The 16602-nt window shown below is 42.0% G+C and overlaps 1 protein-coding gene across 1 annotated transcript in view; it reads left to right on the top strand.

Annotated features, from left to right (window-relative positions):
• Positions 1 to 16602, top strand: part of gria1a (glutamate receptor, ionotropic, AMPA 1a) — a gene marked incomplete at its 3' end in the record, with an annotated part of 76981 nt that overhangs the window by 30420 nt on the left and 29959 nt on the right. Inside the window, exons 6-11 of the mRNA XM_080466170.1 lie at positions 3117 to 3275; positions 3700 to 3867; positions 4882 to 4986; positions 6301 to 6411; positions 10808 to 11014; positions 12240 to 12685. Coding sequence (XP_080322296.1) covers positions 3117 to 3275; positions 3700 to 3867; positions 4882 to 4986; positions 6301 to 6411; positions 10808 to 11014; positions 12240 to 12685 — 1196 coding nt within the window. The remainder of the gene's footprint in view (positions 1 to 3116; positions 3276 to 3699; positions 3868 to 4881; positions 4987 to 6300; positions 6412 to 10807; positions 11015 to 12239; positions 12686 to 16602) is intronic.

The following is a 16602-nucleotide window of genomic DNA, read 5'->3' as shown; positions in this document are numbered from 1 at the left end:
AATTTGCATTGCAATTAAATGCAGCTTTTAACGGGTTATAAGACTCTCAGGACTTTATTGCCAATTTAATGGACTTGTCTGTGTGCCCTAATAATTTAGCCTGAAACTGTCCGGTTTTACATCCTGCCCGTCCTATTTCCCGCTCCAGCTCGATCATATATCCTTTCCCTGTCATAGCGGCAGAAATAATAGCGGCACACGAAAAAATTCTGACAGCGTGAGACGGAAATCTGTGCAGACTCACAGTGACAGAAAAAGGTCAAGGTATGCAAGTTTATGTCCATTAGCTGACTTTGTCTGCTGACATATTCTCATGGTAAATGGTATGTAGGACAGTCACGGCACTCACTAAAGGCAACAGAATGAAAAGAAAAGTGACATCAACAGGCGCCGTGGTAATAACAGCATTAATATGCAGCTGCAGGCTTGAACAATTTCTCACTGCCGGGGCTTCAGATTGGCTCCATCTCTCTAGTCTGGCTGGTTCGCCAGATTTAATTTTAAATGATAAGGCCCGGACGGTAATAACAGCTCGTACGCAAAGTGGCCATAGTCGTCCATAATGGCTCCATTAAAAGGTTTGAGCGAAAAAGAAAAAAGAAAAAAACTGCTACTGTGTCCTTGCACCTTTTTTTGATTTGCACTGATTCACATGCTTTTGCACGTCTGCACCTGTGCATACGCAGAAACGCAGCATGCTTTGATCTTTAGACATACTTTAAATGTGATTACAAAAATCAATATTAAAAGATAGACTGGCGACCTGTCCAGGGTGTATCCTGCTGGCACCCATAGTATGCTGGGATCGACTCCAGCGCCCTGTGACCCTGAACAGGAGAAGTGAAGACGATGGATAGAAGAATGATAAAAGATCTCTCAGAGACACCCTCCCCCCCCACATCCATTGTTAGCAAAGGCTAGTTTCTATAGTAACCCCCTCAGCTCGCTGCACAGAATTAGCTTATTCACAGAGCAGACAAAAAGGCACAAATCTGCCTGTTCATCTGAGAAATGTGGACACCTGGCAAGGCGCACAGGTACATTAGCTGAAAGCATGAACCAACATCAACACCCCCCCCCCACCCCCACCCCTCTACACACACAAAGAGAGATAAATGAAGTCGAAAGCAGTTTCAACTTTAAGCTCCTTGAAATCCATCCCTCTTTATTTGTCTTCATTTGTTTCCATCATATGGATATGGAGATCAAAGCAAGTAAACAAGTGAGAGTTTGAGGCAGACATGTGGCTTAGAGAGAGCCAAAGCTTCAAATGGCACGAGACAAATACCATCAGAGCGAGAAAGAAAGGACAAGGAGGGAGCGCGGTTTTGTTGTCAGACAGACGCCTGGCGAGCAGGAGACAATCCGGAGAGGCACCTTTTCTTCTCATCAGTCAAAACTTTGCTTTTAAAGCTGAGACAAATCACAGACAAATCTTCTCTCCCGCTCCGTCTCCACTCCCACCCAGTCCCACTTGTCTCGCTCTTCTTCTCCCCACGCTGACAGGCAGCCTGCTGAGAGACTGAAACTGCCTCTACTGCCGCTCTGAAAAACAGCCTTCTCCGACATAATAGTCAGAGGAGGAGGGGGGGGGGGGGGGGGGGGGGGGGGAAAGAGAATACAAGGAGGAGATACCATTACAGTAAATCGCTTCTTTCTCCATTCTGCTCTGCCTGAGGCGTACCTTGCATTGTTCACAGTAGTCTATAAGGTTTTGATCCAGCCGTTGTTAACAGCAGCCTATGAGTCTTCAGTCTATCACAGATTAGCTCTGGACTGACTCCCGCCATGAAATGAGGTTTTCTATTCGTCGTCTCACTACTCCTGTCCCTCAGGAACAGGCAGAATTGAGTCTGTTCGATGGGATAACCTCTCCGAGTAAAACAGCAGGAATTAATTTCAGCTTTTCATTACACACTTACCCCTTGCGCCTTTTTTGAATGCACAGCTCAAAAACAGCCACGTATAAAATTAGCTCCTAATATTAGACGCCGCTGTTTACTAGTGAGGCGATTTGCAAACCCTCGTTGCATGCTACGCCCTGTTTTCCCTGGTTAAGCTGAGTGTTTGCTTTAGCGGAAGAAAATTGTGGTGCAACAAACAATATCTGATGAGATGCAATATTGTTTCTGCTTTTAATTAATTCTCCCATCATATCGAGTGGTTACAAATCCCAGGAAGATAACAAGGACTTTTAGCAGGGTGTGTAAATTGATAAAAATGAAAGTAAACAACTTTCTCCGCTGCACATGTCTGCTTTATCTTGTTTATTCCCTTTTACGTTTACGTTTATTGAATTAAACAATAGTAATTCAACAGTCACACCTGGTTTGTTTGTTTTTTGAGAGGATCGGATCACAAATCAGAAGATAGTTGCAATCGCTGCTCTGGTGACCTTCGTGTGGCTTTAGCAGCTTCTTTGGAGCCACCTGGCAAGATGAACAGTTAAAAAAGAAATCAATTTACAGCATTTCCATATGATACAGCATTGCTACACTAAACCAACTAGACATTTAAGCCTCACAAACGTCCTCCTTTGAAACCAATTCTTCTCTTTATCTTTATGTTGACAATGGAATACTTGCCGTGCATTAGTTCCAATTATGTAAGTGTGTATATGCAATAACACATTTAGTCAGAATTAAATGTGATGAGTAGTAGTGAGTAATTGTGCAGGTGTAACCACTGCATGGTGTATATACTGTAAGGCTCACCTCTATATTCCACTATAGAAAAGCCTGAATAGCACAACTCAACAGTGATCAATAACATCTTTTAAAGTGAACAATAAAAACACTTTGCCCCAAGTTAATTGCAAAGATAAGTGAGAGTTAGTTCCTATGTGTTCCATTGGTTTGAAATAATTCAGTTGGATGTGTTTTATTCTTTTCTGGACTGCTGGTGAACGAGCTTCATTCATTGTGACAAGGACATAGATTTTTATCCCGACTTCAATAAAACATAATTCAGCATGAGGGGGGGTTTGTAGACCGGGGATGTTGGTATTTCCACCTGAACCGCCCCCTCCAAGTCAAACATTGCAGATACTCCAAGTGGCTTTTTCATAGCTTTGTATCTCAGTCCTCCTATATGTCTGTCTGGTTTCCCCTTCTCAGGGTTTCCTGGACATCGACTTGACAGACCTGAGGAAGGGCGGCGCGAACATCACCGGCTTCCAGCTCGTTAATAACTCCGAGCCGAGTGTGAGCCGTGTCGTCCAGCAGTGGATAGAGTTTGACAACAAAGACTCCAAAGTGCCCAGGAGCGGGCTCAAGGTACCGCCCTGTCGCCTCTATTTTCCCATAACACCGCTTACTCAGACTTCCTGTTTGAAGTCTGCCAGAAAGGTTGTGTTTACTTCCTCTAAGGTTAGTTTATGACAGCGTTTAATATGGGAGACGGATAATGATATAACTTGTAAAGCTTTAAAAGGCTCAGTAGGTTTTAATGTCCAACCAGCTGAGCCACATTCCACATCCTGGCATTTTTTTTTTTTGTTCACAGGCTCAGGAAATTGCCTCAAAATTGAAGTAACCGAAATGATGCCCTTGAATGCAGAAGCAAAGCTGTATTAAGATATTTAATGAAATGAAACATAATTGAGATAAATTTGAGGTCTTGTGGAATTCATAGAAATGCTCTGGTGGTTAAGTGCTCCGCTTGGATTTTTATGTGAATGATCTTCTCTCTCCTCCGCAGTACACGGGCGCGCTGACATACGACGGGGTGAAAGTCATGTCCACTGCCTTCCAGAATTTAAGGAGACAGAGGATAGACATCTCTCGCAGGGGGAATGCTGGAGAGTGTCTTGCCAACCCACCAGCTCCCTGGGGACAGGGTATCGACATCCAGAGAGCCTTGCAGCAGGTCTGCCGGCACACATGGACGCAAACATGCGAGCGTTGCCCACACACACACACACACACACACACACACATGCACACGCACACACATACAGTTCATGCACATTCACCCATACACACTCGCGCAAACTCCTGAGTGGCACATTGGCTAACAGCTCCTGAGTTGGGGCTGGCTGAACAAATTAGGTCCCATTCTGTCGTGTAAAGTTCACATTAAGTCGTAGGAGAGCTCTCCAGTATCAAATGTGACATCGTGGCTAGTAAACAAAACCTGCGGGCAAAAACACTGGGCTGTGATCATCATGGAATATGACATCAGCAATTGAGTTTAGAAATATATGTTTGGCGACGGGAATGGAAATGCTGGACTGGCTGTGAGACTTCTTGAACTGAGGGAGACACACAAGCACACATGTGCTTCGAGGAACAAGTTATATTGCGCCACAATTACTGAAATGCTTTGAAAAGGACAGAATACATAAGCCAATAACAAACACGAAATCAAACTCATGTATTTGACGTATTTACAACGGATGATTATTATTGTAAAGCATGGACGTAAAATATATAGTCCTTGTGCACGGGGGCATGTGCATGATTGCATGCGTGTGTGTTTGCAGCCTGCCTGAGGGCCTGTCTGCAGAGTGACCGTGCAGAGTCAATCTAACCATCTGCCTATGGATAGACTGGAGATTGAAACCGTGTTCGCTCAATTAATTCCATCACACAGCCAAGACAAACACGCCGTACAGTACACACACACGCAGACCGTCTGTCATTCACGTCCGTGGGGATCCAGGCACTGTGGACTTACACAAATGGATGCTATGCAAATACATGCAAGCTACGCTTAACACGCATTGCATGTCAGTGTCGCATGTGTCCGCTTGCTGCTTGTGCAGACATGAAGAAGAAGGCCTGTTTAAATATTTCCCTCCACGGCAGCCATTATTTACCCATCTGTCAAGTGAGTCGAGGCTTCTGAATTACTTACTCAATATGAGTGGCTCCGTTACAGGTCCGTATAGATGGATTGACTGGTCACATTCAGTTCAACGAGAAGGGTCGCAGGACTAACTACACTGTCAGCGTCATGGAGCTGGCGCCCTCTGGACCCAAGAAGGTAAGCCCCAGGCTCCAATTTCTGATAGTTATTCCCTCCGTCTGCAGACTCAATAAGACTCAATATGAGAATAACCTCGCAGCTCGTTTTATAACCTCACACAGTATTCATTAAGCCCAAGGAAGGCCCAGCTTTATCAAACCTGTATTAATTATACTTATGGATGCTCTGAAGAGCCAGTTTAGACATAAAAACCTGCTTCACAGTGAAGATTGAGTCATATTTAACTAGTGGCCACTTCCAGTGAAGTTCAAGAGCTCTCAATCATCACATTATTATTCTTCGCACATACTTTCAGGAAAAGCCTGACAAGGCTTCACCATATTCCCGCCCTGATTGCCAGTCTTATAAAAATGCAATACATTGTCCCATATGTCGTAATTTCATATTTCTAGACAGTATGTACATCTATATATATATATACCAGCGCATCTCAAAATGTACCAGTGTTGTAGTGGTCAGTATGCTCACTTTCCCAATTTGACTCATGGCTTGGGGGCTTTTTTGTCTGAAGTTTGCATGTTCTCCCTATGCGCTGAGTTTTTTTTTTTTTCTTTCCAGGTGGTTGCCTCCCACAGTCAAAAATATGCTTTTGAGGTTTATCGTTCACTATAAACTAATAGGCGTGAAGGTTTCTCCCTGTTTGTTCTGCGATGATCTGGCAACCTGTCCCGGGTATACCTTTCGCCCATAGACAGCTGGGATCGGCAGGGGTGCCAAATATAAGGCCGGCTGGCCAAGACCGGCCCGCCAGAGGGTCTGTTCTGGCCCTTGGGATGAGCAGTGTAAAAATAAATTAGTGTGTTTTTAATTGGGTATTCCACTGCTTCTTTTATTGCAGTGAACATAAAACAATCACACCTAAGCCAAGAGGTCAGTGATGCTGCAGTTAAAGGTAGCTTCTAATTTGCTCTGAAGTAGCATAATCAGGCTTTTGTCAACGTTCTTCTAAAGAGAAACCTTTTGGTAAGTTTGGAGACAAAATTGGAGTCAAATTGCATCTAAATACATGCAATTTTCAGTGGCAATAAGTACACTTTTTGGTAGCTTGTTAAAGTATTTTATAGCTGTTTAATAATGCAGATGTATATCTTTGCACTGAAACATGTTTGTACTTATTGTGCTCTGTGTTTCTTAAAATAGGTAAAATACTGAGAAAATTGTACATTTTTGAAGATGTACCTTTATGCTGAACTTAACAAACCTACACCTTCTAAAAACAAAAATTGTCAAATTGATTCAAAAATTATTCTTAAAATAAAAAAAATGTTGATCAGTAATTATGGATGAGGCTAATTTGTGTCTCTGTCTCAGGTTGGCTACTGGAACGAGGATGAGAAATACGTGACCACGGCCAGTTTCATGAGAGGGAGCAATGACACCTACGGACTGCAGAACAGGACTTACATTGTCACCACTATCTTGGTATGTATGAGTAAAAACAACTACAATATTTTAGTATTTTTTAAAAGCGCAAAAAAACTGAAAGTTGGGGGATTTCAGAGGTAGACAGAGGAAATCATGGTGCGGTTTTTCATTGTCTGAAAGTTCACTCCCCTGAAGGAACTGTGGATGCTTCTGTGATTGTATCTGCCTTCCTGTCAGCTTTATTTCTCTAACTTCTCTCTGGTCTGTCTGGTGCCTGTACAGAATCAGAATCAGGATAAAGTCATTGGTCTGGAGTACGCTGGAGATAAAGTTGTCTTGGAGACACTGTCCTCTTCACGTCAGATTATTTGCAGTCGGTTTAATGCATTGGTATTATGCATCTTTTTATGTATCAAAGTTATATGAAAGAATAGGCTAATCAGAAGGGATCAAGGTTGAGTTTATGATTAAGCTTCATCAACAGATCACAGGCACCGAAATGTATTTGAGTCACAGCTTGAAGTGCCTGTATTTAGTATCCTGGTCAATATAATAAGAATGGAGGCACAGAGGTCTGCAGGTTATGTCAGATCCAATCCAACCAGCTCTCTTGACAGCCAGCTAGATTATCATGACATTACTCCCAGAGGAAGAAGCACAGCTGACAATACCTGGCTGGAAAATAGAAGAGGATGATGGAGATGGTGAGTACAGTCCATCGCTGCAGGAGGGTTATGTTGTTGTCTGCAGCTTGCAGGAAATGTAATATTGCACAGTCGTCTAAAGACGGTTTCAAGTGGGCATATCTTTCATCCCTGTCCATTTCTTCGGAGTTAAGGCAGTTGTAATCCGATGTATAGATGAGACGCAAAAGGAAATAAAACACTCGGCTTTTATTAGATGTTATGAGGTAGATTTCAAGTCTGACGAGACAGCATGGCCACATCCGATCTCCACTGTGAGGATTAATGGATAAAGGATTTCGACTGTTTGATTCCCTTTCGAGGAATATTCACCAGATAAAGGCTTCATCCAGGTGACGAAGCCAAAATACAGTGTGGAGTAATGCAGGAGAAAAAAGCTTTTTTTTGTTGTTGTTTTTTTGAGAGGCAAGCTTTCATCTTTATTGGAGCATCAACTGAAAACCACCAAATACAATATTATAGTTTCATTTTCAGCAAGAGAAAAAAATGACTCGAGTTGTTATTGAGATATGGAACATTTCTACTGGTGACTTTGTCTGGCACTGAGGAGAAATAATTGCTAAAATATCGGTAAATTCATGCAAAATGGATGCAATCGGGAGCGTTTAATCTAAATAAATCCAAAATATGTCTAATGAAATTAAATCCATTATGCTGATCGTAAAAGCAGTTAGAAGGCTTACGCACTTTACAGATGAATTAAGTTGATAACAATTACCTCAAAATATGCTGTGCAAAAATAACAAAGTTAGACGCAATTTATCTTTATTGAACTTTGTTTTGAATAATACATGAATGCTTCACAAGTCACAGAAACAATTCTCATTCAGGCAAGGCGGTTCAGTTAATGCTGCTGAAAGATTCTTACAATTGGACACTATAAAGAAATGCTTACTTTGGAATATCTTTGGAATATATATTTGAAAATACACTTGGAAATTACATGTCTATTATCTGAGCCCACCACAAGAACTGAATATGACGAGTTGCACCTGAAGTAGTAAGTTGGCAGGAAACAGGAAATTGTTCAATCACGTGAATGAATATAGAAAACTAGTAGATATAGAATAGAATAGAAGAAAATAGAATAGAATAGAATCTAAAATTATTGACAAAATATTTGATATAGGCAGCTTCCACCACTCACCACCACAGTGTTCATTGTGGTATGCACATATCAACAAAAACAATAATGGAAAAACTGTAAAAGAAGATTATTCACTGGACCACCTAAAAGTCAAATCTAGTTAGCTGAAAGAAATTAATGTATAATGATATCCCCCACTGCTTTAAGGGGCTAAGGATTGAGTAAACTTGCTCAATAACACACACACTATCCACTGAGCATGTGTTTTCCTTAGTTCCAGATGGCACAAAATACTGGGAGGCATTTAGCTATTAGATACATTTACATTCCACAATGCGATTTCCAGTGTCAGAAAACGTTTGCATTTCATTTGATTGCAGCCTTTAGCAGAGAGGCTGCTGTTAATATGGTGAAAGAGATTTCCGCTACTTTTATTTTGTGGACTTTATTTTAAAGACGTTGTCTGTGTCGTCCCAGTTAAATACTATGGATTAATAGAGAGTGCTAACAGATTAATGATGTAAACACATTGAGTGTTGCTTAACTGATAAGCTTAAAGTAGACAACTAAAAGCAAATGGTTAAATTGTGGACGGAGACTTGGATGACTTCAAATGTTCACAACACTTTTGCAAACTGGGTCAATAGTTAACCTACACGGAGAATGGTAAAACAGATAAAGCTTATGGATATGGGGTACTTGTTTCCTGACACATCATGAAAGTTGAATCTACTGTTGCATAAATACAAACATTGATTGTAATGTTGTGCTTTTCTGTATCTTGTATCCTTTGCCAAATTAGTTATAATTGGTCCAGTTCAATGTAATGTAGGATGTACATGTTGTGCAGTAGTTCACTTATTCATCAAACCGAAAATAAATTTGAAAATCCTTACTTCAACCCAAAAGTTGCTCCCCTCCCAAGTACAGACTCGAAATAACTCTCTCTGACATAATCTCCTATCAGTGTCCCCTTTTCTTGGAAGATAAATTGGTTTTCTGTCTTGGAGACTGTGCGGTGAGATAAGGTGTGAGCAGAAGTAGAGTTTTTACACCTTATAACTTTTTTGTGCTCACTGATTCATTGCTTGAGGGAGTGTGTTGTTTTGCCAACATGAAGATATCACTTTGATTCCTCACGGCGATCCCTGCAGTCCGAGTCTGTGGACACAAGCTCAAACCGGGGATCTGGAGAAGTGAGGCAGAGCTGCTTTAATGGCACAGCTTTGGTCTTGTGGTATGAGTTTGTGATTATTGGTGTGTACTATATTACCTTTAGAAGGCTTCCAGTAAGAATTATCTTTGGTTATGCAGTTTTATCAGTGTTGGAGTAAGGTGTCTAGCTCCCTGACAGTGCCCTATTTTTTTTTTTCATCTTATATTTTGGGTTGTGTGCAGAATTGTGTCAGTCTGAATTGCATTTATCACGGTCGAGTGACAGCAGATCTCAGCGGATGTGTTAGAGGTCAATAAGACTGAGTCCTGGAGGAGCGGCTGTACGCCGCGACATGTCTCCGTGCACAATTGTGCGAGTGTGTTGGTCTTTGTCTGTGACTGCAGGTGCAAGTGCACACCCCGGTGAAAGCGCTGCACGCCAGACCTTTTTCCTCCACTGTCTCCCCGGGGTGCCATTTGTCTACCAGCGGGCCCTGGGTTACGTGTGACAATGATTACCTTCACCTCCACCATAAAGAGCAGGAGAACGCAGATAACTCCAACACACAGAGGACCCCCTCCGCCTTCCCTTCTCCATCACCAGACCCTGATGAAACACAGTGGCAGGATTTGCTCAGCTCCGACTAATAACCGGCACACATGACAACTTGTGGGAATTAAGGTCTTCCAAGAGCCGGTCGACGGGTTCGGGCTGAGCCGACTGGAATCTTGTGTGAGATTCAGGTTTTCTGGGAGCAGAGCGGGCCACAGGTGCCATGTCAGCTGTAACTTCCCAGGCCAGTCAATCAGTGAGATGTACAAATGTCGGTATAACAAGAAGAACAGCCTGGCGCTGGAGCAGAGGTCAGCCGGGCTTGAAAACGCTGCCGGCTTCACTGTCGACATCACTCAAACACACACACACACACACACACACACACACACACACACACACACACACACACACACACACACACACACACACACACACTGCAGTCCACTCCATGTCCTCTCAGCTTCATTAATCTTTCCAGCTCCTCCTTCTTTTGCAGCATGCAGCAGGTCATCAACACTTTTTGTTCTTACTTAGTCGCCTTTTGTGTTTGGATTACCCAGCATACCTTCCAGGAACAAAGCCAAAATAATACCTGGTAATTCAATAGAATTATCTTTTGTTCTCAGTGAATCAGAGCAGCCATTATATCGGAACCAGGTACGTTTTATTTTTCCCATGAATGAGCAGCAAAATGATCTGATGAATAGCTCTGTGAGATTCATCTATAGCATCTCTTATTGAATTTTCAGAAGTATTATGAAACTTAACTACACGCTTAAGCATTATTAGTCTTTCACTTAATTAGTGTAACAAACTGCATCATTGCGAAGTATATTCTGTCTATTTACAGTAACAGCAGACTGTGCGGAGCAGTAAAGAACGCTGGTGCAATGAAACTGGCGTGGAATCCATAAAAAGGGCTTTCCCTCACGTCTGCTCTGCATCCCACAGGAATCTCCATACGTGATGCTGAAGAAGAACCACGAGCAGCTGGCGGGGAACGATAAGTACGAGGGCTACATCGTGGAGCTGGCTGCGGAGATAGCCAAGCACGTCGGTTACCAGTACAAACTGAAGGTTGTTTCAGATGGAAAGTACGGAGCCCGAGATCCAGAGACCAAGATGTGGAACGGCATGGTGGGAGAGCTGGTGTACGGGGTGAGTTACAAAGAGCTCCTTCTCAAGGATAATTCCCTCTATTTAAGGCGGGGGGGGGGGGGGGGGGGGGGGGGATGAAGAAACTTCTTGGAAATGAAAGCCACGCTGTGAAAAGTGAAACCTACTGAAATCCAAATAGGCCTCAGCTCGTTATGTATAATTAACATTTCACTTTGTTTTAGCTTTCTGCTTTGCTTCCTGAGCTGCATTTAGAGCCAATGTGGATAACATGTGACTAGTTTGATGTCCAGCCAGTGGTACAACAAACGAGAACCAGAACTGAATTTGGCCACGACCAACAAACAAATGAAACACTGCAGAGTGCTAATGGAATAACCCCTCTATTTGTATTATTTCCTCTTTTTTTATTTTCTAGAAACACCCAAATATTTGCTTTTAGGGCTATGCAGTATTACTTTAAAATGTGATAAATGTGCGAGTGCTGCAATAATGATATGACTTGCATTATGATGTGTATGTACTTTGGGATTTGTTTGTGGATTTCCTCTCTGGTTTCATCTCACGGTCCAAAAACAAGCATGTGACTTTAACTGGTAATACTACATTACTCCTATCGTTGTGAGTGTGGTTGTGTGTCTCTCATAGTTAGATGGGATTGGCTATTGCTCCCAGGATTGAGTTGTGCTTCCAAATAAAAGTGGCCTTTTTGATTTTGGATCCATTTTTAACTCAATCGACCAGAATTGTTGTTTTCATGTCCAGAGCAGTTTGTTGATTTTCAAAATTTTGGTTCTTTTGTGCTTGTGGCCTGGTGCCACGAGGTGTGACTAAATGTTTCATTTTGAAACAGAATATGCTTTTTACACAATCCTGTCCTGTGAGTCTTCATCTGATCGGACAAATATGCAGAGCACGAATGCACAGTGCATGAAATTTATTGCAGTTCAGTTTCAGTCTTTTACCAGCTACCTGTTGCTAATGCTGATATCATGCAAAAGATACACTTTGATTGTTTTGTGTTTAAAAGTAAGATTGTCTCATGATTTAAGCCAAAGAAAAGAGCATCACACTCTTGATGTAAACCCACACGGTTTGTTCAAATAGAGGTTTCAGCTATTTCACAAGAGCTGGTTCTGGCAGCTCAAAAAGTCACTTAGGAATTTAATTCAGGAGGCTGTTTTACACATTTATTTTTGCAATGTTGGTACAGTACAGAAGACACGTAGAATAATACTTTGCTTGCAACCCTCTGTGTGCGCTCCAGAAAGCCGATGTGGCAGTGGCTCCACTCACCATCACCTTGGTTCGAGAAGAAGTCATCGACTTCTCCAAACCATTCATGTCCCTGGGCATCTCCATCATGATCAAGAAACCCACCAAATCCAAACCCGGAGTGTTTTCCTTCCTGGACCCGCTGGCTTACGAGATCTGGATGTGCATTGTGTTCGCCTACATTGGCGTCAGCGTCGTCCTGTTCCTGGTGAGCCGCTTCAGCCCGTACGAGTGGCACGCTGAGGACTACGAGGAGGGAGCCGAGCCTCAGAGTCCCACCCAAGCAGCCGCCACCAACGGGGTGCAGCAAGGCCAGACGCCAACGCAGCAGAATACCAACCAGCAGAGTCCAGAGCAGACCAATGAGTTTGGCATCTTTAATTCTCTTTGGTTCTCCCTGGGTGCCTTCATGCAGCAGGGCTGTGATATCTCACCACGGTAAGACCCTGAATCCCTTGATTTTCTTAACGAATAGACTAGTGAGCCTGGTGCAACATTTATATTTGATTCCTTTTAAAATGCTCCTTTTTAAACTGTATTTTGAGTCAACGGTTCAAGGTGACACCAAGCAAAATGTACTGGAAAGGTTATTTTTTACTCTGTTGCTTTATTTGTGTAGCATCACCTTCAGATTAGAGAAGAAGATAAAGTGTCGATTCAGTGTCTCTTGACCCTGAAGAAGGAATGGCTAAATAAAAAAACAGCTTTTGTCCTGTGTTTGTTGACAATTTCACCTTTCTAAAGACCTGCAGCTTTGTCCTCACTTTCTACATGTGACTAATTTACAACAGACGTTATCTATCTGTCCATGCTGGCTTCAGCACTCCCCTTTTCATTACTCAGCACTTGGAAAGCAAAATACCAGCCTGGCTTTGTGCAGCAGCATTTATCTATCAGTAACCGCAGCTGAAACTATATCTGATATGATAGAAAATTATAGCCATAAACATTTATTATAGCCATTTTGTCCATTATAAAGCCATTTGGCTTCAAATGCGCTGCTACTATAAAGTAATAGCATCACCCAGAAGCAGAAAAGTAGTGAACAAGTTTTAAAAACATGGAAAATAACAGTTTATAGCAGTGGTTTGACTGAAGATAAGGTCCACAAGTTTATATAGCTGAGATTTCTTTTAAGCTTTGTATAAAGGGCCCTTTGAATATCTGCTCGTGCTTGTTGGTACACAAACACACACTCACAACCACCTACAGACACTGTATTATATTTCTGTCTGCCTCAACAATGCTGAAACAGGTTGTCTTGCCTTCCTTTTCAACTCTGCCGGGCTTTGCTCATTGAGATTTTGTTGTTTTGCCAGTCACTTGTCATACAGAGCAACGATAAAAGTTTGATGGAGGGCAGCAGAGGGAGTTTATGATGTGGTCATGTGGCAGATTGTTTTCATTCTGTCTCCAAATGATTCTTGTAGTAAAAACCTTGGCGTGAACTTCTGGGACTATAAAAAAAAACTTCTGTTGGTAGCTCCCTTAAGTATCCTCCAAAAAATACAAATGTGAATCCTTCAGTCAGCCTGTTAGTCCCTCTGCGTCTGTCTTGTGATGTGTATTGATCTATCTGTGGTTGAAATGATAAATATCACATGTGTGAAGGACTGTTCTGAGGAATCTTGGTCTCAGTATTGAGTGGTATGTGTTAGCCTCCCTCAAGGGCTCTCATGAGCAATGCTATGAAACCGTTCTCGAAAGGTCACCAATTAAAAATCTCATTAAGCGCCTGAAATTAGAGACACTGAGGTCGACTTTCTGAGCTTTCCAGTGGGACTCTCGGGAGGAGATGAGGAGATAATGTCAGTATCACTGCAAGCTCTGAACCAACAGAGACAGGTTAGGTCACCAGGCGACAGAGTGCCTTGTCTCTTTAAACATTAAGAATCATATACATTATGTATATGTGCAGTGTGCACGGCTCTATATGATTCATGTGTCCAGGCTGTACGAGTTCCTGTAGAGAGAGAAAGGCTGTAACACTGTAACCTCAGATTGCCACTGTAGCCAGGTTTGCATGAAGTATTGAAACATTGCTTGTCATCATAAATAGTGACTCCACCATATCATTTATAGAGCATGAATAAAATTGAGACAAAGAGGCATTTTGGAGTGAGGATTAGCTTTATTCTGGGAGTTATAAAACAAGTTAGAGCCCGTGTTGTTTTACATAAGTGTAGAATAAAGTGGATACATGTAGATTGAGATCAGGTTGTTTTATTTGTCAGTAACTAAGCTGAATAAACACACATTTTACATAATGTGAGTCTGATTTGGTGTCATTTAGTGTCATCAGCAGCACATCGTAAAGAAGTATTAGTGAATGTCGAAACATGGACAATGCAGTGTTTGACTGTATGAAAACAATGCTTGTAGTTATGTCTATAAAAATCATACAAACTAAATCCAGATCGCCCCCATTCAAGGTCACCTGAAGCTCAACACTTTAATGGTCTCACTGGAAAAAATCTGTGTTGAAAAGGATTTTATTGTACTTTTTCTACATTACCCAGTCTGGGTGCAGGAGGGTAATATAAATAAAAAAGTAGAGGGAGAGTCTGTTCCAATCGGACAGCAATTTATTACAATCTTTCTAATTCTAAAATAATCAACTGCTGTTAAATGAAGATGTAGGTGAAACAAATAAACAGCAGCAAAAAAAACTTCATGGTGGAATAAAAGACAAAAACACTCATCGAAAGAACATGAAGACATAAACTCCCTAAACCCTGATAAGTTACCAACGCAGGAATTAATCAAATGACCAACAAAAACACTATTTTGTAATTATTTTTGACAGATAAAGCCACATTGTACAAAATGGCAGCAACATAACAAGCACTCAAAATCAGTTTCGGCTGATAAAGCCACGAGTGTTGTAGTTTCTTCGAAAAACATTCACGAGGTCGCAGATAATACACAGGTATATTTAGAACGGTTATTGTCTCTCCTTTATTTTCATGACAATATCGGCTCGCTAAAAATTGTTCATGCCCGTGCATTGAGAGTTGGTCAGTTATGAGTTGAATATGAGACGGATGATAATTGGTTCAAGAACCTTCACGTTAGGAGTTATCACATCTCCTTTGTAAACTGTCCACAGCTTACTGGGCGAGCCCCATCATCATCATCATCGTACTTGGAAAACTCAACATTTCCCCAGTGGGTGAAGACTGTAAAAAGTTTGAGAACTACTCATCATTAAATCCTAAATCCTTTAATATTGGATGTTGAATCTTCATGATTCCAGTGCAATAATGACTGGGGATTAACGGATTTTACCCCCAGAAGCTGACTGATTGATAACATCTTGCTCTTTTCACTCATTGGAAAATGTTTGCCCAGTTGCACTTTTTAAACTCACAAATGAACCCCAGTGTCCTTGTTTAATACTAATAAAAAAAATTCAGGCAATAGAAAGCCACTGAGTGGGAGATGACTCAAGAAATCATAGCGATGTGTAACCCTCCATTTTTCTTCCCTTTGCTTTCCATCTGGTGACATTTAAGAGATGTATTTCCATTTTGCTCTTTAATATCAGAAGCGAATAAATATCTGCACCTACAGGCGTGCATGCAGCACATAGGTGCTTAGCAGTACATGATGTAGGTACTGAATTCCCACACCCACGGGCCTTCACCTGACATTTACTGGCTTCTGCCTGGAGACTGCCGCGATCCGTGCAGGATGAAGCCTTTTGTCCCTGCGTTTTCCACTCTCACGGGCAGAAAGATGCATCTGCAATAACTATTGATTGAAGGAGAGAGAGAGAGAGAGAGAGAGAATGCCACTGTGCCTCCTCAAATTGCGTGTGGTCGTATTGTTTTTGTGCGTGTGAATGTGTCTGTGCGCTCGCTGCGGGATGACTGCTTGACCAACACACGTGCTCACGCGTATTTGTGTAGTATTTGCATTTGTTTGGCTCGGAGGGGAGACAATCCCGGCTGATGCGAGACCTTTCACCGACTGCAGCTAAAAGGACAAAACAGATCGTCCCTGCGCTCGCGGCGTTTCTGTTGATTCCACACCGAAATGCAAAATTAACAAGCGTCTTTCTGAAGTTCAGCTACGACTAATAATAGAGACGAAATTGTGATGGGTTTTGGTCTGCCTGTTAACAGCAGCATTTTTCACTGGGATTCATAACCCACATGAAGGGTGAGGTGAGTGCTGGTGCTTGTGTGTCTTCTCATTAAAACAGGTTTCAGGTGGAGCTGCCTCTCCTTTGTGTCATAGGGGCGCTTTAAGGGCTCTTCCTCTCCAAGGACTTGAGTTAAATAGCTTTCTTTGTGTTATAGCATTCTTTAAAGGTGACTCTCGCTGTTCATTTTGTTGGTTTTGTTTTTTTT

Source organism: Lipophrys pholis, assembly GCF_963383615.2.
Source record: "Lipophrys pholis genome assembly, chromosome: 6".
In the NCBI taxonomy this organism is placed as follows: domain Eukaryota; kingdom Metazoa; phylum Chordata; class Actinopteri; order Blenniiformes; family Blenniidae; genus Lipophrys; species Lipophrys pholis.
This window is presented reverse-complemented; position numbering and strand designations above follow the sequence as displayed.